Below are 22125 nucleotides of genomic sequence, written 5' to 3'. Positions count from 1 at the left end.
TTCAGGTACAATAACTAATGCATTTGATTAGAATTTGTGGTTCCCAGACGCAAATGTTGTTATACTTGAGTTTTCATCTTTTTAAAAACCTGAACAAAGCTAATTATTCTGTTGGCTGCCCAGGCAATAAATTGGAGGCATTAAAACACTTTCATTATGGAGATTAAAAAAGCAACGGATGGCTGATTTCTTAAACTGATGAGTATACAAGGGAAAACAAATCTAATTCTCCATGCATAGTAATGCATATGTGAGACATACAGTCGCGACTGAAGAGACCAAGAACCATGAGCAGCAGGAGTCTTTTACGTGTGACACAGGTATTGTCATTACATGCAGCTCCAGCACACTGATATTACTTTTTAATGTCGTCCACAGTGTGGCAATTCACCTCCATAAGCCAAAGTAATTCTGCTCCATGTAAGCATGATGCTGAGGTCAAAATGTTGATCTCACAGACAGTAAATCTGAGCGTGAACAATGCGTCAAAGGCATCACTGCTATCTTACAGGCACCTGGCATGATGAGCTTGTAAAAGGGCCATTAGTGCTTCTGTTATTACTCAGGGGTTGCAGTTAGAACATGGCTAGCAGAGGAACGATCACCTTGTCACATTAACATGAGCATTAACCTCCTGACCATATCTATCTGCGAGCCTACAATCAACAAGTTCTTGCCAATTAGAAATAAATTAACAGAGCTCTGCCAGTGGGCGGACAAGGAAGAACACAATTTAAAGGCAACAGAGGAGCCAACTGTGAAGAATGAGCAAAATATGATTTTCCTTAATTAACATGGCATAATAAAAAGGAAATTAGAGTGTAATGGCCATAGAGCTACAAAAAGGAAGGAACAGATAAAGATACTCATCGTCCACCATTTACATGGATCATAAAACTGTTCGGGAACCTCTCAGTTACAGATGCTGTTCATCAGATAGTTGATGGCTTCTAGTAGCAACACAGCAGCACTTTAATAAACTGAATGTTTCGCCAATAGTAAATGACTGCTACAAAAATAGATGGTAAATGTATTTTTTTTTTTATATTTTCAGGATGCAGTGGTGGAAAGTAACTACGTATATTTAAGGTATTTGAACTTCACTTGAGTATTTCTATTTTATGCTTCCTTATACTTTTAGCCCATAAAATTTCAGACAGAAATACTGTAAATTTTCCACCACTAAATTTACTAGACAGTTACAAGTTACTTTCCAGTTAATAATTTTACATAAAAGAACACATACTATGAGCTTATTAAACACAATTTATTGTTAAGGATTAAGGTTGTAAGTTTCCATCCTTCTTAGACAAAAGCAGGATCTGGTCGGGCTTTATTTTAACATTTCAGATGTTTATGAGTTGTTACCTCCGTGATTTTAATTGTGAAATAAAATCAAATATATTGTTCAAGGCCCAAAAAGTCAAATTATCCAATACTTCACAAACATCAAAGATCACAGAAAAGGTCCAAGAAAAAGGGCCCGACACCTAGGTTGGGATCCACTGAACTACACCACCTACCTATTTAAAGTAGTTAAAACTAGCTCCACTTCTACAAGCTATAACTGTAAAAAGCTGCTTGATGAATGAGTACTAAGAATCAAATAATGTCATGATACTTTGAGTAGACTTAGATGATACATATTTCTGTTCTGTTCAGTGGGATTTTGAACGCAGGACTTTTACTTGAAACCAAGTAATTTAAATTCTGAGCACTTCTTCCAACACAGACTGGCTGTCATTAAAGGAAAATCTTCTCCTTTTTAAAACTGCTGAGGTGCTGTACGTCATAGAGGTATGTCTGTACAGTATGTTTGACATGAAAATCAAACTGGAACCTGAAGGACAAGAGGACGACCCGAAGACGGTGATTCCTCTGTTGATGTGTATGTGCAGCAGATGCACCACCGAGGACCTGTGGACCAGATTACCACCTCGGGGGTTTGGTGCTGAGCCCAGCTGCGCTGTCTATACAGCAGGCAGCGACACAGCATCTATTCTGTCTAAGCCTCTCAAAGACCTCTGGAGACCAGTGTGACAGACCCTCGGAAAGGACTTAGCAAACAGTCCTTAGCCTTGAGGACTCCTTCCTTGTTTTTTTTTTAATCCATTTGTATGAACACTTGGCTGAAATGGTGACAAGGTGCAGAGGTACACAAGGTGAGCTATTGTTGTGGTGTGTAGGATGTGTTTTGTTGTGTCGTATGCATGCATCAGGCAGTCACTTAAAGAAGTGCTTGCCGTTCCCGTGAATTAACGAGCAGTTGGGAAGAACAGGCCAAGGCGGTGCCATCTGTAAATGTCACAGGCACTGCTTGCTCATTTTACACATCATTAAAGCCAATATTCCTAACCTGTATCAGAGCAATCAGGAGCAGGCCATTACTGCGACAGGGGCCCCAGGGGAACCACGACCAAACTCAGAAAGAAGAGAGCAGGGAGGGAGAGAGAGAGAGAGAGAGAGATAGAGCACACTCTTTATCTGTCTGACACACACATACACACACATACACACTTTTCCATGCACACGCACATGCTCAAACAAACAAGGAGCACACCTTCCAACAATAAACAAACACATGAAATCAGCACCAATACCACTACCCTAATAGCTAGTGCATTTAACAACAGAGCAGAATGAAAACAGGGCCAATTATACATGTATCTGTGGGCAGTGTGTATAGAGCCCAAATGAGAATCTTGTTATTCCTTTCCCTCCATACTGTGGCGCTCAGAAAGCTAAGCCATTACAAGAGTGGAGGCTCCAGGGACAGCTTTCGGAAATGAGAGCGAGTCGGGGAGTGACAAAACAAAGTATTGAGATAAACACCCACCATTAGCACAGGCAGTTAAACCTCCATTTCCTAATCCTCAGCTGGACTCCAGAGGATATTAACCCTTAGTTTACTGAGGTACAGGACAATAGGATACTGGATTAAGTTGGCCTCTCAGTGCAAACTTAACATTATTATTGATGGACAGTGGACACGGGTTATTTCGTAGTGTAGAGCAGAGAGGGAACACAATATCTTGTCTATCTGTGAGTATCAGTGAGTCAAAACCATCAGGATTCTTGTTTTCTTCTGATCTAAACCTGTAACACGTCTGCAGTGTAAAACAACCAAAGTCCACAAAAGAAATACAAGAGCAGACAGCAACTAATATTAGCTACAAAATGTTAAAAAGGTCAAGAAAGAAGAGAAAAAACTGACAAATGGTGATTATAACAGTGTTGTAAAGAAATTATTTTAAGTATGTATCAAGGTCATTTCTGATTACTGAAGCCAATTCATCCCAGTTCCTCAGTGTCCAGTTACTAGTAACTTTGGCACTGAGCCCAATGGATCCACATTCCTTTGTGGAACCTCATCTTCATCCAAGAGTTAATGATCTTTGTCAACAGCTTCCTTATTCTATAACCCTGATGAAGACACGCTAGTTTATTATTAAAGCCTAACTACTCTTATTTATACAGTTTTGCTCGTTTTGCTCATTTTGTTCATATAGCAAGCAGTGTATTTGTTCAAGCACCATGGATATGCAGCAGTGCTATATTTTTGGAGCAGAATGATGTGAGGTTTAATTTTAAAATATGGTTTAAGTGGTACAGTACATGAGTTCAAACATGTACATACACAGTATAAGTGTATTATTTGTAATATTCCACCAGTGCTCCACTTTATTTAAATTGAATTCATAAGGGCTGATAACATAATCTGCAGCTATGTAACAAAAAAGCTAACATTATCACCAGCCTCCTCAGACTCTGTTTTAAGTTTCAGGATCCATTTTCTCCAAATATAACAATTATTTTCCCATTCTTCTCTAATTTCTGATCCAATCTAGTGGAGGAATACTTACAATCACTTTAAAATGAAACTAATTGTGTATTAAATTCAGTTATTGACATCTTTAATTAAATAAGAGGTTTATTAACCAATTTAAGATGGATTACAAAAATTGAGTTTGTTAAAATAACGTTAACTGGCCTCAGTCCTGCACTTGAGTTCATTATAGCTTGTAGAGTGCATGTCTTGCAGTATGGGTGATCCCTTTAGTCTGTTACCTTCTGTTAGTGCAGGAGGCCTTTTGCATTTTTGCTAAAAATGTGCAAAAATGCCTGTTACAGTTGATGAGATTTGGTTTAATTTAATACCTTTCTCTGAAATTGCATCAAATCAAACCTTGCGATGGAGATGTAAATGAAGACCTTAACACCTGCTTTACATTAAAAGCATTTAGCTCTTGTTTTCTCCCTGATTTCTGTGACCTTCGCAGGAGTAAATGTCTTCACCCATAAAAAGAATCAGGAAGGAGTCTCTCATCACAATTTTCCTCCATTCCTCTCCATTCCTGCACCTCCCTTTCTGCTCACAGTGGACAAGCTAAAACCCCCAAAACAATGAGCATTTGATACACTTTCTTTAAAAGAGAAATACATTAATGATGCTCCCTGACAGTCTGCATTAATCAGAGGGGGCTCCCCCTGAACACAACTCTTTATCGGCCATCGATTTTCCAGTGGGTTTATGGCGAGCGACACACCGAGAGAACTCGTCGCCGGGTGGCTGCTGGGAAACACATTACGGGGCTGTCAGTTGTCTCGCCATGCATCCTGCATCATTCTTTAAGCACATGAGAAGTTCATTACACCACACAGCTCTGACAGTGCATAGGATATTAGGGACTGTGTCCATTGTGCATATCCTTGGTGGAAGTGTAGCACTGTAGACAAACAGAGAATTGATAGACGATCCCAAATACAACTTTAAATTAATTAGAAATAGATATATCTTTACATCGATGTGCAATGGATTTCTTTTTATAGATAATACAAGAGATTAAATGTGATTTTAAGGTCATTAGCTGGACTTTACAAGGAGTCAACCAAACCTGTTTCAAGGTTTGTGTACATTTATTGTTTGTCATTTAGTCTTTCATAATCATAATAATGAACCTGAAGTTGTAAAATATGCCTGGGATTTTCTGCCACTTCAGCAGCCATGTAGAAGAGCAGCTAAGTACTGTAGTGCCATATTTGGAAATGATGGTGCAGCAACAGTTTCTCCAGGCTCCCTTGTACATCCTGCACGTTCCATGTTGACCAAAATGATTTCTCACCTTAAGACGCTCACGCTGTTTTGATTTATGACGCTTCACAACTACTAAAATTCAATTTCAGCCTGCATTGCACGCTTCTGATTGCCCCGTAAATGAGACAAACTGATAGCAATTTATTCAAGGATCCCACCTCTCCTCTCCTCTCTTCTCCTTTCCTCTCTCTCTCTCTCGCCTGTTCTTTCAACAGGAGACACAACTCACATCCCAGACTTGGGTGCATCCAATATTTAAGTGATACGTCTGTATTCCAGAGCATTCAGCAGAACAGACAAGTTGATGCTAATAGAAAACCTCGCAGAGAACAATGAGAAAGATAGAAAACAATGTGCGTGTTTGATGACGTGAGAAACATTCAGAATCTGCCTCCTCCAGTATGATTACTCTTAGAGTTCCTCCTCAGGAAGTCCAGGGCTGATCTGACTTCAATTATGCCAACCTATATCGATGAGACTTGATTATGTTTGATAATGCCAGCCATCACTCATTCGAGGCTTTAATGCGACTGTGTAATTCTGTCAGGAGACACCCATTAAGAGCTAAGTAATGCTGAATTTAAGTAATGGACATCTTCAAGAAAGACCAGGCTTGAGGAGATGCTGGGAGTTGCAGGCTGTATATATATAGCAACTCATTATATATTGTCAAAATATCAGTGATAATGCCCGATGTGACTACTACTACTGATGCTGATGTGACTACATACTACACTAACAATAAAAACAGCACCACTTGTCTTTTGGGCACTTATCTCTGAGATGCTGATGATGTTCACTCCAAACAACAATGTGGTCAACAGACCCATTCAGACTTTAAAGAGAAGCTGTCAAAGACCATGATAAAAAAGTATAATGATTATAAATGCTAAGCCCCATTTAGGAGGCGTCAATGCCATTGTTGTTGTTATCCAGCGTATCAATCTTGTTGATTGATCATCGCGCTCCGGTGACATCAGTTTTATGGCCTCTGAAATGCGTCTCAGTGTTTTCACAATGCCATCCAATTAGGGTACTCCATTCATCATTGGGCTGGAGAATCATTATTAATTGGGTGGAGAGCCGACTGCCACTCCCCTGCTGAGGAGGGCAACGGCTTCCTGAGATCAGGCTATTCACATGACGGGAAAAGAAATGGGGGCTGTGAGGGCGCACTGTGCAGGGGGCCACATAGAGATACAAAACTACATACCTTTATGTACTTCACAGACGCATTCAGTCAGAATATAGAAGAGTACATGCTCTTTTACATAATGAGTGGAGAAATCATATCAGTACGTAGAAGTTGTAGAATTCAAAGTGAATCACTGAATCTGTGTGTGGCTGCTTTATGACTGGTGAAATAGGAAACGTATTGAAATAAGCATGACAAGTTTCTATGAAGTTCAATGTAAAGATTTTCCCCTAATTTAGTGAGGGCAGTTGTTTTGACTCCTCTGATATACCACAGAGTAATTTATCATTTCCTTTCACCTGCCAGTTGGGAGCTACACTGGGTGGGCGTAATTCTCAGGTTTGCATTATCTCCCAAATCTGATCCACCTCTGATCTGTGAAGCTGCACACACCATCCAATATGAGCCACTTGTGCACCACCAAGGACATAATCCCTCACCGGCTTCCCTACAGGTAAGAGTGCTAATTGTGAATCAGTTTTGCACACTGGAGAAGTAGCTGAAACATCTGTGGGTTTTTCTGCCTTGAGCTGGACATAGAAACTTATAAACAAATTAATGTGGAAAGATCTGGATGTGTGACATGTTTTTTTCTACTTGCACTACCAGGAAATGAACCTCGGTCTCCACATTGATATGTGAATGTTCGGCCACTTAAGCACCTGTGCAACTCATGGACAATTTCTTTTTTTGTTTCAGTAGTTTTGGTCATTTCAAAACTAATGCAGAATTTTTTGTACCTTCATTGCCTGCAGATAAGCCATCTGGCTTTGTGATGCCTGTGCTCTTTTTCCGTCTGTGTTTCTTGCGGTTGGCGTGAGGCGAAGGGGGTGGCTCAAGTTTGGGACTTGTTGCGCTGCCCACACTGGAATTTGCAGGATCACTCATCCCATTGGCTGAAAAGAGACAGACAGGGGAAAAAATCATTACTTTAATATGCTAAATAAATAGTTTGTATTTTTGTTTTACACATAGTGACCATGTAGATGGGTTTAGTTTTCATTGTCACAGCTTCAGCTTGGTATCTACAGTTCCACAGGACTAACCAGGTGTAAATAATCTCTGCAAAGAACAATCCTAGAACAAACCACAATCTTTGCATAGAAACCTCTTGTGAATTAAAGTAGTTAAAATTTTTCGCTTTGAATGCACATGCCCCATTGGTTGGTCATTAGTACAAGGGTAATAAGCTTTGTGTGGACCCACTAAATTCTTGTCTGAATCATTTTAATAACAGCGACAAAATTTGGGGCTGATTTACCAGGGAAGCATGTAGAAATTTTTACACAACAATGCAAAAATTTTCAAATGAATATTATAGGCCACAAAAATTACATGATGGATCTGAAATATTATACATAATTGGGTCACATTTCTTAAGATGAACCATAATATACAGATAAAGAACTGCAGAAGACGGATGAAGAACAAGCGTCAAATTTAAAAATAAAAATGACTTGGTGAAATAGACACTAGAATTTGCTCTGGCTGAAACAGAGTATAAAAGGGAATAGATTTAAAAAATGAGAAGCTCTTCCTTCCAAAAATACACTAAGATGGCAGCTGGCAGTTTGACTTATCCAATTCAAAAAGTGAGGAAAGGTATGTGCATCATTGTGAAATGAGACCGAGCATGAATAATGAATGACATTATTGAAACCTTCATGCAAAGCAGGGGCAGACTTGTCACATCACAAAAGTGTGTCCACAGCAGTAAAGAGTTGGAAATGGCTTTGAGTGCTCCAAAAGTAACTGTGTGACTCCAGCTTTAGATAGAGTGAAGGACAGGTATGGGGCTATCAGTGAACAAATGGTTACCTAAGTTAGCCCGCAGCAAAGCTCTCTATATGACTGTCTGAGAGTGACAGGGGGCTAAGAGCCGGCTTTGTTTCTTGTAAGTGATTTTATAAATGTGATATTAACCTGTGCTACCGTTGGGCAAAGGGATAGGAGGGATGGGACGATAGGAGGGGGTTGTCAGCTTGCCATCTTTCTGATTTCCTGACATTTGACATCACTTTCCCTTCTTTCCCCCTCCGGATGCCATTATGACTCTGGGAGCGGGGGCCAGGGGCCTGAGGGAAGGAGGGAGGGAAGGCCAGTAGATGGGCCCCATATTGCTCTCCTCTTACCACCCTGTGTGGTGCTGGCAGCCTCCTCCATTGTCTCCCATCAAAAGCTCATTGTAGTGTGGCAAACTCCATTCATTTCCCTGTGCACCGTCCCAGCCCCAGGGATGGATTGCAGGAGGACAAGGGGCTCAGGGATTATTGCTGTTGTCGTTGCCAGTTGCACATGGTATAATGTGCGGCACTGTGCCATTAGCCAGTGTACAACATTAGGCCTAATTCGGTCATTACCTTTAGGGAGATGGGGCTGTCTTGGAAGAGTAAGATAGGCTCAGCAGGAGACTGAAGATGGTAACATGGGGAAGAGTGGAGCTTAGAGGGCCCGGGGACGCATTGTTTGAGCGTGGGCAAAAATATAGGAGATAACACCTGAGACACACATTGCTGTGTCTGTACTCAGCTTCAGAGATTCATCATAGCGAGAGCTGATGTATACAAGAATGTCTGAAATTACCAAATTCTCTTAATTTAACAAACACTAAGAGACCATCCTTAAAAGTAGTATTAATATTTCAGGATAAATAGTAATGTGTTACGTGAAAAAAGTAATAATATTGCTTATAAGCCATCACATTAATAAACATAACATTGGTGCTTGTGCTGGACCACATACATGAAGCTCTCTGGTGTTTTGAATGGCAGCACACAGCCACACATGTAGCAGCTCCTAGTCGAGGCGTCTGTTTCAATTTCCCTGCTCTCTTACAACAGCCCCCCTGAGACGAGTCATTAGCTGGCTCAGACAGCTGGGGGCACAGGGGTCCTCAATGTGCCCCCCCCACCCCCCACCCCCCTCTCCTTCCTCCTCCCTCTCCATCCCAGCGTCTGTCCCGACAGCACAGCTCCGTATGGCGGGTGGAAGACTCCAACCTGCCTCCAACGTGACAGCCAGCATTTGTTTAATGTCGCTTGAGGTTAAAGGGGAGGGCTGCCCCTCAGGGGCCCCAACCGTGTCATAAACACCTCTAATTATCAATTTCTGGCCCTAATGTTGTGGAAAATGACCCTGGCTCTGCTCATCCTGCACCTGAAACATACACTGGGTGATATACCTCCCTTTGTTTCCACCAATCAGCCTTTAAGAAAACCGTAACACGGAGGTACAGGAGCAGGAAATGTATAAAACTACAGTTCACACTAGTGAGCAACTACATCAAAGCACCTGAGACCTGGTTTATAATGTAAATTCTTCTCTTGAAGTGGTTCTCAGCTCTAAGCTATGCATGATTGCTAGATTATATTTCTTAAGTTGAGAATTATGAAGTTGGAACTAGATTGATTCTGCAAGAAGAGAATTCACTGTGGCATTATTAGCTAGCTGTTAGTGTGTATGAGGGCCATCAGGACCAAGCTGGGTAATGAAGCACACTGGGGATCAGGAGTCTCTTTCCTACTCAACCAAGATCACCTGGGTAGCAGAATAGGTATCAGCCTAACCTGTGATTACAGTGTATTACACTCCCACCACGGAAATGACAGTTTAAACATGCTTCAGGATGAAGGCTGTGGGTGAGACGAAGAGGGGGCTGCTAACAGTTTCCTGCCTTTACCAATGCCACACTGAGAATGAATAAGAATGAAAAAAGGGTGAGAGAGAGGGAGAAAGAGGCGGGAGGGGGGGGTGGGAGGGGGGGAGTCATTTCATTGTTATTCAAGAGGCTTCGGGTGAGGAGCACTATGATTCTGCCAGGCCCCTTGACATGGCAGCCCTGCCTGTCCTCAATCAAAACCAACGGCTGCAATTAATGGCAAAAATTAGAAACAATCACCGCCTCCCCCTTATTATCCTCAATTAGAGCGTACTAATCAAGGCCTGATCGCGCTCTGCTGCTCTCTCCAAACTAAATGTCAAACTTCATTACGGCCTGGCGTAGAAATCAAACGCCCCACATGCTATCACCCTCGCATCGGGAGGCCAAGGTATAAAACACAGTGCCACAGGAAAAGGCTATCTGTGCATTAACTACCTGTGTCCTCATATGCAAACTTAGAGAAGAAAAGGCACTTATATATAAATTACCACAGTGCAGAGAAGAGCTACAGGATAAAATGAAAAAAGCAAGTGATGCAAACTTTTCATGCAGGGCCTTGGCCATGCAAAATTGTGATAATTAGCACAGATTCATCAATATGTAATGGCAATTTGTATTTGAACTCATGGTAAAAAGTGAAATAATGCTTTTCTCACAGATATTTTCTATTGTGGATAAATGTTCTGATTATTTTCTAGATTTTTTATTTCAACAAAATGTAGGAAAACAGTGATAACTGACCATTATAATTTCTCATAGACCCAGGTGAGTGTTAAACCTGATTCACCTACCTATTAATGAAACATTAATAACTAAACATTTCAAATCTAGTTCCCAATTAGTTATTTTTTGTGTTTTACAAAAAACATGTTTTTTTCCCCCCAAAATGTACATTTTTAATTGTCATCATTTTTAAAACAATTTCTCCCATTACAAGATTTTAGCGTAATTTCACTTGTTAGAATTTTTGGAGTGTGAGCCAACATATCTCAGTCTACTAATAGGATAATATTGAATTTGTTATTGAATTATTACCTGTGGACGGCAGTGATTTGCAGTAATCCTTTCACTCTAGTAATGTGACATTACTCACACTTTGACCGTGACTTAAGTTACTGTTATCAGAGGTCCTATCACATTGCTCTGACAGCTGTTTGAGCCTCTTGCTTTTAATTCAGGTTCAAAGATTGAGGTGTACCGAGGAGAGCAGGATCTAAACAAGCATCCGGTGCATTAAGAATGGGTGTCTTTATGAATGCAAGCAATGGAAAAATTGGGCCGGGATTTAATCAAAAATCTGCGCTCAATATTCAAGAGACGTTACTACCTCTGCTTCTGCCTTTGTTCAATAGGTTTACAAATGAGGACATTCTTTAAATAATATGGAAATGGTTACCTGGCTAAGATGCATTCATTCTCCTGTGAATCATCAATCTGCTGTTTTTGCATCTCAGAATCACATTTTGTGTTAACCTGCAACCTTCACCAAGGATAATGGAGTGATTGGGCTTGGTTCAAGTCAATTCAAATGGCAAAACATGAGCACCCTTCACTGTGGAACACCCTCTATTGATTATTGAAGGCACATTAGGATGTAAGATAAGAGGCTTGCTTTTCAATCAAGTTTATGTTTTCTGATAGTCCAGTCACACTTTACACAGCAGACATATCTTCCTGTTTCAATTCAGATTCTTCAGTTGTAAGGTGACATAAAAACAAGACAGTCTGAGAAAGTTTTTGAGCTGCAGAGATGCTGCTTCCTGTGCACATCACAAACCCTCAACTGTCTGCACTGACTATGCACTGATTACAGAGACGCTCCTTCCCAAGGACGAACAGCATATCTATCATTTGACACAATATTTCTACTGTTATTTTCAGCTCATTTGCCTCATTCGAGCTCATTTGTGGTTACCTTAAGAGTAGCATGAAAATAATTGAAGAAAATAGAATAATGGAGCAAATTGTGGATTTGATTTAGTTGAAGACTGGATGTTGGTTAATGAGCTATGTTAATATTAAGGGCTTTTCAGTTTACCAAACATGAAAATGGGAAATTCTAGCCACCTTAATTCCACAGTGCAACGTTTAGGAATCCCTATTTGTCCGCTGCAGAGCGGCCGCCAAACACACGTTCACAAACATCCAGTATGAAGCCTTTTTTTCTCCCACCCACACATTATAATACGGACGCAAACATGCTCCGTGGAAAAAAACTCACATACAAACAGCTACACAAAAAAATTCTGCGAGAACACACACATACACAACACACACTCACGCTCATTTATTTGAGGACCCCACGAATCTAAGTAATTCTGCTTTGGGCATGCTGCTGATGGGAGACAGGGGTAGGGGGTGATGGAAGTGCCTGCGTCCAGGCAGAATTGATCGTTTGGCTGCTCCAAATGAGAGACAGGCTTGTCTGCGGAACCACGAGGGCCATGCAGTTGGACTCCAGCAGCGCTCATAAAGTGCGCTCTTTAAACTGCCGGGGCCCCTGGGAGCCCATGGGGAGGGGGGGAGCCGCCGCCGTGCTAATGAGAACTACCAGAGTGCAAACATGCATGGAAATGACTGTTATTCTGTTGATGTGCATTTAAGTGCTTTTTTACTGCCAACCACAAAGAGAGGGAAATAACTGGTGATGAATGGTACCCCCGAAAAGCATTCATTTTCCTCTTCGGAAGAAAAGAGAGGAAAACAGAGGAGGAGGGGGGGCAGAGAGTAAGATGGAAGGTAAAGACAGGATGGGGGGTGTGGGGGGTGGTGGTGGTGGTGGCAGACATGCATGGTGAATATATTATCTTACTTCACTCAAATACAGTGACAAGGTGCAATGTGACACAGAGGCAGTAAGTGGAGACGCATCGATCGAAGAAAGTTAACCTTCACTGTTCCTCTCCCCTGAACTCGCTGCCTCTATCAAAGAGCAGCAGCCAAAAAGGTCACAGCGATCACAGCCCTGATCACCTAATTACGAAAATGAGGCTTGTTTCACCTGTTTAAGAAACTCCGGCGGAAATGGCATCTCCATCAAACCACACCTCTAGGTCAGATTCATTCAGTTAGTTTTAATTCACTGAATTTCTTGTCTTCTTGTCTATGGTGGCAATATGTGAATTTTAAAGAGGACTTTGGAAGGGTTTTAGGGGATGAGAGTACAGAAGGTGGAGGTCTTACGGGCTCCGCTGCTTGTACTAGTGTTGATGGCTTCATTCCACTGGTCGGCGCTGGACACGGAGAAGGAGCGTTGGTGCATGCCATCTTTACTGCCGCCAAACGCCGTCCCACCCGTCTGCAGGGATGTACTGCTGTTGGAGTGAGGAGCGCCTGGAAAACAATTGACAGACACACAAGAAAATGAATCCTGGTCTCTTATGTTCTCTGCAGCCGTTTTGAGTTCTTAACTTGGTCTGGTAGGATTGTTTCTTTTAACGAGTAACTAACTAAGTCTGTAAAGAAGTGATAATGATGTAATTGAGTTAACAGTTTCTCGGTAGTTTCTGCAGCACTTCAATGCTGCTGCCACCTTATTTGTGCACATCTCTCTGTCAGACAACCCCCCCACACACACAGACACACGCCACCCCTCTCCCTCTGCCTCTGCCTCTAATTAGCCCTTAATTAACAAGATACACTCTGAACGCTAATTATCTCGCCTCATCCCTCTGACTGCCACATCGATCTCCACTGGCGTCAGCAGGCGTTCTCTCCCTAACTTCCAATCAGGCATGCCACGGACGCCTGGCTCTCTTTACTAATTCATGGGCTAGGCTGCACCATGTGAGGTCCTTCCCTCCTGTTCGCGAGCAGTCGCTGCAACACATCCTAACTACTCCGAAAAACTCATCGATACACTTCCAGTCACATGAGGGGAATCAGATTAACTGCTCAGGGCTTCAAAACACATCAAACTGAATAGAATGGTGTCAGGAAACACATTAATTTGTTCCAAATTCGTGTGATTTTGTTCCAAAAAAAAAATGTTCAACTGAATTCACGGTAATATTACACTAATAAGAATATATTTTGTGTGACCTAAAAGAAAAGAGGGGTGGTTCATAAATAAAATTAGCCACCAGAGAAGTTAATTTTCTCCGTATTTATTCCCTAAAACTTGACGCAATAACTCTTTTACAGGTTGAACAACTACATTAAAAACACTATCTAATTTAATGAGGTAAGCAGACACTGAAAGATTAAAATTTTAGCAGTTTTGTTTCAGGAAAAAAAAAAGCCATATCTCTGATTTTCACAACAATGCTTTTCTTATCTTACAGGTATCACACATCAAGTCCTTTTATTCAATAATTACAAGAGAATATCAGTTTCTCATTGAGGTGACAATAACAGAAAATATGGTGTGTGGGTCGTGTGTAAAGTAAACTAAGCGGCACGGGTGCTTGTTAGGATAATATGTCCTACTCATTATCTAGAGTAATAAGTGTATCAAATTCACATAATCATGTCTAATTAGTATCAGTAATTATCTTGTTGGGCCCAGGAATATTAATCTTCAGGTCCCAGAGGGGAGGGAGCAGAATCGCAGCAAGAATGAGCGAGAGAGCGAGGGAATCATGCTGAGGAGCACTGACTAAATTAGCATGCTGAAATCAGAGGAGGGGGAGGAGGAGGGGGAGACAATGCCGAGGAGTAGGGGTACTGACAAGAAAATGTGAAACTTTGTTTTTGAAAAAGTGATGGATGAATGATACATATAATAAGCCCATGGCTTCTATAACAAGGTCTCTGATTGCATGTGTCATTAAGGAATTAAGAGTATTTAATAAATATGATTCACAAAACTGTGGAGTCGCTTTGTTTCCAGCCAAGACCCGATATTACACAAAATAATGTTCAATCACCATCATCATTGTTTAAAGATACATTAATTCATTACAGAAAATATATTTTCTATTAATAAAAGATCTATATGCTTTATTCCTAAAGTTTGTCTTTTCACCACCTTTAAAAACAGAAAGAAAAAAAAAACTCTTAGGTAACTACAAGGCAACTTCGATTGATATTTAAAATTCAACAATCACATCTAATTGTCAAATTGGATGCTAATGATTAATGAATTATACATGGCTGTATCCATTAGTCCCCAGAGACCACTCCTGCATAAAGGGGAGGATAATGTAATTACAGTGGAGAAATAATCAGCTTGTGGCATTAAAAGAGCACTGTACTTGCAGCTCCAGCCAGGCCTGACTCCACCACCTTTTACAGCTTCAGCAGTGGCACTGTAGTGGACTAACAATAATGAACTGCAATGTGGGATCCAAAGGATCAGATGTAATGCTGTATGTCGCCAACTTCAGTGGCCACAAGAGTGATGTGAGGGTCAAATACAAATATACCAAGTATTATTTCATTTTAATGATGTAAATGTTAAGAGTAACAGATCAATCAAAAAAATCTAAATCAAAAAACACTATGCAGCAGCAGGAGTAATGAATCATGAAAATTAATATTACAGTATAAAAAAATATGTGCGGGTTTTATTGCCCCCTTACAATATAGAGCACAGCATTGTTTCCTTATGTCTCTTGAATAAAAACCTGTATTTGGGGCCCAGTTCCATGTAGATCAATATATCATCTCTATTTTTACAATGAAAATTCAACAGCAATCCAGACATTTACTGTAAAATTGCATGAAATCCAGACAGTGGTGTGAAGTAACAAAGTTTATGGTACTACTTTACTTGAGTATTTCAGTTTTCTGGTAGTTTATACTTCTGTAACTATATTTCAAAGACTAATATTTTACACCACTTCATTTATACTTTGAAAAACTAAGATTTTGAAGGAGTTGTTAATAACATATCCTGCATTTTCATAGATTTAACTACCTAACGTATCATAAAGTAGTAAAAATTAGCTCTACCTTGCGTCTTATGCTTTTATGCATAAATTATAATGACCTGATATAATATTTAATAATACGACACTGAGCAACCATGCTGTTACATCAATTCAAATTTTGCTGATAATACATCTGCAATCCTACTTCTTTAAATTTTGAATGGAGGTCTTATACTTTTAATGGATTGTTTTTACATTGTGGTATTAATACTTTTACTTCAGTAACAGATCTGAATACTTCTTCCACCAATGCATCTACATATTATCATAATTATCATAATCATTAGCAATGAGATATGTTCAAATTGTTTTTTTTTCTTGTGAAAGATGTTGCTACATAGATACTTTTAAAAAGAAAACATTTCATAGTTAACTCCTTCACATTTTTTGTCAAAATTAATGAAAACTTGCAAAGTATAAAGCCCCATAATGAGTATTTCTTGCTGACTGTATCGTCATGTGTATAAAGAGATAACAAAAGCCATATAGTGTGTACCGCAGGCTATCCAGGGCTGGGGTGTTAAGTAGAGGCGATGGATTAGCGGGGAGCAGCGCTGCCTTGCTTCTCATTTCTCTTTAGACCGGGCCGTCAGTGGGCTGATGAGCCGTGACGAGGCCTGACCCCTCCGTGGAGTTGTTGCCATTATGTACAAGTAGTGGGATAATGAAGCATTCATGCTAATGTGGGCCGGGCAGCACATCATCTGCGGCTGTGTGTAATCCACCAGCATCATCCCGACCAACGCCCTGACGCCCTCCCCTCCACCCCTGTTACTGCTGCGGCTGCCAGTCTCCACACGAGTCACTCAGATGCTCATAGCCACACTTATGCTTTATATACTGTAATTTAACACAATATATGCATCAGAATAACTTTAAAATATTTACTTAACACTTGTGTAGGGCAGACCACCCTGATTTCTTTACTTATTTGAGCATATAGTTATCTTCCTTTTTGGACCAATTTACAAATTTCTCTCTATTGTTTAAGCTTAATGTGATAATGTGGTTTTGAACTGTCAGAGGATGAGTTCCAACTCCAAACTGCTCTTATGCTACACTGTCACCATGAGCATGAGAACCTTTTGATGCCACTTCCTCAGAGATAAAGCTGCACCATTTTAAAAACACAAAGTTGAAAGAGTGCTGGAGTATGGCTGTAACATCCAGCTTCTGTCTCTATCGGTGGTAGCTGCACAAATGTAAAATTTATGTTTACATTTACATTACACTTATTCATTTGGCACAGTTCATGCAAATGAGGCACAATCCAAGACACAACAGATCAAAGTGAAGATCAGCCTTAAAGACTGACAACTCAACGACCACATGTCCTGTATGAAACAAGGTCCACTTTTATAGAATTAATAGTGTTAAAAACAGTTTCAGTTGAAATGATCCCATTTAGAACATGACGCATGTTGCTGATACTTGATTCGTGGTGTACCTGAGCTCATCTAATGGGGTTAAGCTTGTCTGACAAATAAAGTCGGGAACCGCGTGATTTACAGTATCCACAACAGGCCAGACCAGTGATGGACAAAGAAGTCCCGTGTTGACACTGGCAGGTCCCTGCTGCTCAGTATGTGTGAGAGTACTGGTTCTACAGAGCTGAAGATTAGAGCTGGAGACAAGCTGTGGTGCAGCGTGAGGGACCGAGCTAAACACTTTGCTGAGATCTCCACCTCTTCCACGTGCGTCGCTCTCCCCCACAGGATTGATTAAAAGCGACTGGGCCCATTAATACTTTGATACAATGTATCTGTCGCCGGTGACACGGCGGGATGCGTGTTAACAGGGAGGATCATATTTTAAATGGTTCCGCTCAGCACCCAGCAAAGGAATTAAACCTGGACGCTTGGCAAACTCCTGGGCGCATGCGTTCTCTCATTTACTCTCTGTCTTCTCAACCTCTCCTCTTCATCTTCCCATCTCCCCCATCCATTCCGCCCCTCCTTCTCTCCGTCGCTATCCCTCTTCTCCCAGTGATTATAAAGGTCTTTAGATCTAAGGAATGAATGAATTACCAAAGGCAAAGACAAGGCTTGTGATTTGGACGCCGTGAATGAAAAATTACCCCTTTGTTCCCTTCATCAATTGCATGTCTAATGAAATCAAAATCCCGATCGCATAATCAGAAGAGGGTCCTCCACCCGGAGAGAGACCTGATGTGATTTGTAACCTTTCTTTTCCTAAGTGGAGATTAAGGCAAATCTCCCTCACATTGTTCCCTGATGCACAAATGGATGGCAACTGAAAATCTTGGGAATTTGTTACTGAGGAGTCTTTCCCAAGAAACGAACACGAGGAGAAAATAACATTGTTGGTGTAGAAAAAAAAAGAAAAGAAAGAAAAACTAAAGGAGAAATTTCATGGCCCTTCGTGTGGCCTGATGACTCCCCTCAACCCAAAACTCAAGGTTAACAGTTTGTGGGATGAAACAACCTCGATCCAATGTCCTCTGCTGTGTAAACTCCTACATCTTTCTGCTTTTGACTGATTAACCTGTTCAGTGGTGGCAGCACTTTGGCCAGGTTTAACAGTAACTGGTCTGGACAGTGCTAATGGTCCCTGCTGACCCGTCGTTGGCGCCTGTACCCACTCTCAGCCGGTTAGCTTTAGCCTGAGTGATGGAAACACTGCGTTTCACAGCTGATGAAGGACCCCCGCCTCCCTCTGGGGATCACTTTGCTAATTAGTATTAATTACTCTTAATCCTAAATCCAATCACTGACTTCCCCTCCTTATGCCTGCCAGACTCTCTGCAGCCTCCGGTGGCACAACGCGCTGGGACAAGAGCACTATTTTTAAACTTGTAAGGTGGAGAAACCCCGGCACGATGCTCAGGAGTAAACTATTTTTTGATGCCATGACCCCTCTACGACAGAGGATGAAAAAGAACTAGGTCAGTGTCACAATGCAAAAACAGTCCAGGAAAAACAAACCCTAATTTTTTGTGATATTTTCCTAAACGTGGTCATGTTGTTTAAACACAATTTTTGATTCCCTGTTTGGTAATTTAGAGAATTAATAGATTTCTCATAGATGCTCATTAAGTCATTATTGTGCATACTATGAGGCAGCTAATTTGCATGAATGAAACATACATAATTAACCTGTTGGGACCCATTTTTATGATTAATCACAAGCTGAGGACATAGAAAATTAGTACAGTAATAAAAGACTCATTGAGTAACCATTACATATTGTACCTGTGACTGGTTTCCTCTGCTGGGTAGTATGTGTAATATATGAGATATCTCTTTAACATAAACATGTCCAGCCTTTCAGATTTACCAGTGTAAGTGAATACTGCCTTTCACCACTTCCTAAAGTCAAACCTGATGTTTTCAGATCCCTTGTTTTGGAGACCAACAGTTTAAAAACTTTACAATGATATAAAACATAGAAAAGCAGGAAATCCTCACTCTTGAAAAACTGGAAACATCAAATGTTTTTCTTAAATGATTAAGTGACAGCCAGACAGGCAGATTTTCTTTCAACTGACAATCAATTAAAGGTTTCAGATCTTTCAAAAACAATAATGTGTCTTAAATATAAAAATTGCACAAGAACCACAGTTATATCCATTAATCTTGCCTTGTAATGAGGCAGGGATTCATACCTGTGTTTCCTATGCCCAGCTGCAAGGTGCTGCGGTCCTTGGTCAGCCCGTTGGTTTTGGGACTGGCAGTGGGGGCCACGGTGGCCACCGCTCTCGGTGGTCGCTTTCCTGGAACCTTGACTGTGGTCCTCAGCAAGTCTATCTCTTTCCCATGCACGTTCTGCATGTAGTCCTGAATAAAAAAAAAAAAAAAAGAAGAAAGAAATAAGAACATGACAACAGTAAGTGGTCTGCACTCTACACAAGTAAGAATCCAAATATTTCCAAATACTTCCCCCAATTCAGGGACATGATTATACACAACGGACCAACAAGAATCCAGGCATTACGGAAGAAAAACAATTTCATTTAAAAGACTATTCAGTTTCCATCCCCATTAGTCACAACCCATCTTAGACCTTCCACTAAGGGTGTGTGATAGTGAAAAAATGACTGTAAAGCCATTATACATCACCTGTGCCCACGCCGTCTCTCCAAATAGCGAGATGTTAGGCTTAATGAATGCAAACAGTCTCATTCTCTTTCAATTTGGCCATTTGATTTGGTTTAAAGCGACTACCGCCCAAATGTGGGAAGCCAAGGTGAAAATCATTGGGCTCAGCAGAAAAAGACCCAGATAGAGGCGAGCTCGGCCTTTGCCGTCCCCCCACCGGCTCCTCTGCTTTATTACCGTGTCATAAAGCACTCATTTCTTTCCCAAGCCTCCTCGCTAATTACCCAGTGAGCGCTCTCATTTCATTTTATTGCTGGAATTAACAGCCAGATCGAAGCGTGCAAAGCTATTAAGATGTGTGATTAAGCCACATTCAATTAGTTTCTACAAACAATTTAATTGATGTAGCAGATAGAATTAACAGAAGGTGATTGTGTGGATGGCTTGGCTGACTGCGAAATTAAAGGTTCCCCTCTTCCACTCTCAGTCTGCCTCACTCCCTCTTTTCTTCTTCCCTCTCTCCTTTCCTCAATCTCTCTCTTCCCCTGTTCTCTTTCTTACTCCTTCTCTGCTCCACTGCTCAAAATAAGCTTGAGCTGTTACCGTGCTAATGTAACTGTCTCCCTTATTTCACCTCCGTCCGTAAGTCAACAGATTCATAGATTCATAGATTGCCTCGATGACCTGTAATAGCTGTAATGATCAAGAGATAGCCTGTTCAGTCAATTACATACATCACTGTAGCACAGCGCTGCTCTACTAATAAGTGCTTGTAAATTAAACCACTAACACACTGTCAGTGCAACAAGGCCACACGCAAGGTTCACGTCCAACTGTCGGGCTTGTGTTCAAAGTTTGAGTTGTCTCATTAAACACAAGATGCTGCTAACATCTTTCATTTTACCAGGCCAAATCATCTAAATATACCAAACACTGGAGAGTGACAGGAGGAACCAAAGGGATTTTTGAGAAAGGCGGGCATTTCTAAGTGTGGCACCGGACTCCTGAGCTGTCTGCTGCCAGCCGGCCGAGTGTTTAAGAGGTATTAGCGGCCCAGCAGGAATCTGACAAAGATGGATGTGGGAGGCTGGTCAGGCTCTGCTGCCATGCAGTGAGAACCATTATAAATACAAGCCAGCGTGGAGTCCGGGCACAGCGGGCACGCAGCAGCACAGCCATGTCTCCATTAGCCAGCACTGGGGATGGGCACCGCAGGGGGTCAGTGGTGACCACTTGGACACCCTGTTCCTTAATACTAAGCTTAAAGTCACAGGGTTGGCTAATATAGCTGTTATATACAGTGGCAGATCTCTGTAGAAACCATGAGGCTATATGGTTGACATTCAGTTCGCCATAGCAGTGGTGGTAAATGTAATCGCATCAAGAGAATCGTGCTCAGCGGCTGAAAAAAAATAAAAGCCCTACATTAAAACCTCCAGCAGCACCCTCGAGTACAAACAGTAGCGTAACAAACACATAAAGCCGATTGGAAAAGAAATAGTTAGAAATGGGGGTAGAGAAAGGGGGGGGAGGTGAGACTCACATGTAAACTTGGGTGGTAAGTGAGGACGCCATTATCACACAGTGTGACATATTTCTTTTTCCACTCCTTGTTGAGGGATTTGCCACTTCGCTTCAGAAGGATTCCCTAAGAGAAGTAAGAGACAAGGCATCACGGTGAGCATATGCTCTTCTCCAAACAGCGTGGTGGATGATATGATATGAGCCATTATGGATGTTAAATACCATAACACAGCATTATTATTGTTATTACAGATTCGTTATGGTGGTTACTTTGAGCATTTTCTTTGTGGTGAGTCATAAAGCACACAAACATTGTAAGAGATAATTATGAAACAGTACGGCAGTGAAAATGTAGAAAATGTGTAAACACAACAGCAATTTGTAATTAAATTCCCTTAAATTTTCCTTCTTTATTATGATGTTATTTGTTTGGGTGACAGGTTTAATGATATGTTAGTTTTTCTATTGTGATCGTTTGAACGTCCAAAACTGGCCAAGTTCCTCTGGCTCAGAGACCATTCAGAGAGGGAGACAATCCAATTTGCCAGACCACCTCCCTGCATTCATACACATAACATGCTGAACTCTGGAAGACCTCTCAATCCTGGGATTAGGGAGTGTGATCTCCCCTCTTCAAAGCCCACTCAGGTATTATTCTATTCTACTTTATCTTCTGGGGCCTTTTAGGGCCTCAGATGGTTTTCCTTATCTGCTGAGTA

At 41.2% G+C, this 22125-nt stretch overlaps 1 protein-coding gene across 3 annotated transcripts in view; it reads right to left on the bottom strand.

Annotated features, from left to right (window-relative positions):
* The window catches only part of agap3 (ArfGAP with GTPase domain, ankyrin repeat and PH domain 3), a 112138-nt gene that overhangs the window by 17580 nt on the left and 72433 nt on the right, over positions 1 to 22125 (bottom strand). For all 3 annotated transcript variants that reach the window (XM_041054506.1, XM_041054507.1, XM_041054505.1), the window contains exons 10-13: positions 21426 to 21530; positions 19450 to 19621; positions 13135 to 13284; positions 7031 to 7186 (exon numbers count right to left, since the gene is read on the bottom strand). In XM_041054506.1, the coding sequence (XP_040910440.1) occupies positions 7031 to 7186; positions 13135 to 13284; positions 19450 to 19621; positions 21426 to 21530 (583 nt within the window). The remainder of the gene's footprint in view (positions 1 to 7030; positions 7187 to 13134; positions 13285 to 19449; positions 19622 to 21425; positions 21531 to 22125) is intronic.

Source organism: Toxotes jaculatrix, chromosome 14 (assembly GCF_017976425.1).
Source record: "Toxotes jaculatrix isolate fToxJac2 chromosome 14, fToxJac2.pri, whole genome shotgun sequence".
NCBI lineage: Eukaryota > Metazoa > Chordata > Actinopteri > Toxotidae > Toxotes > Toxotes jaculatrix.
This window is presented reverse-complemented; position numbering and strand designations above follow the sequence as displayed.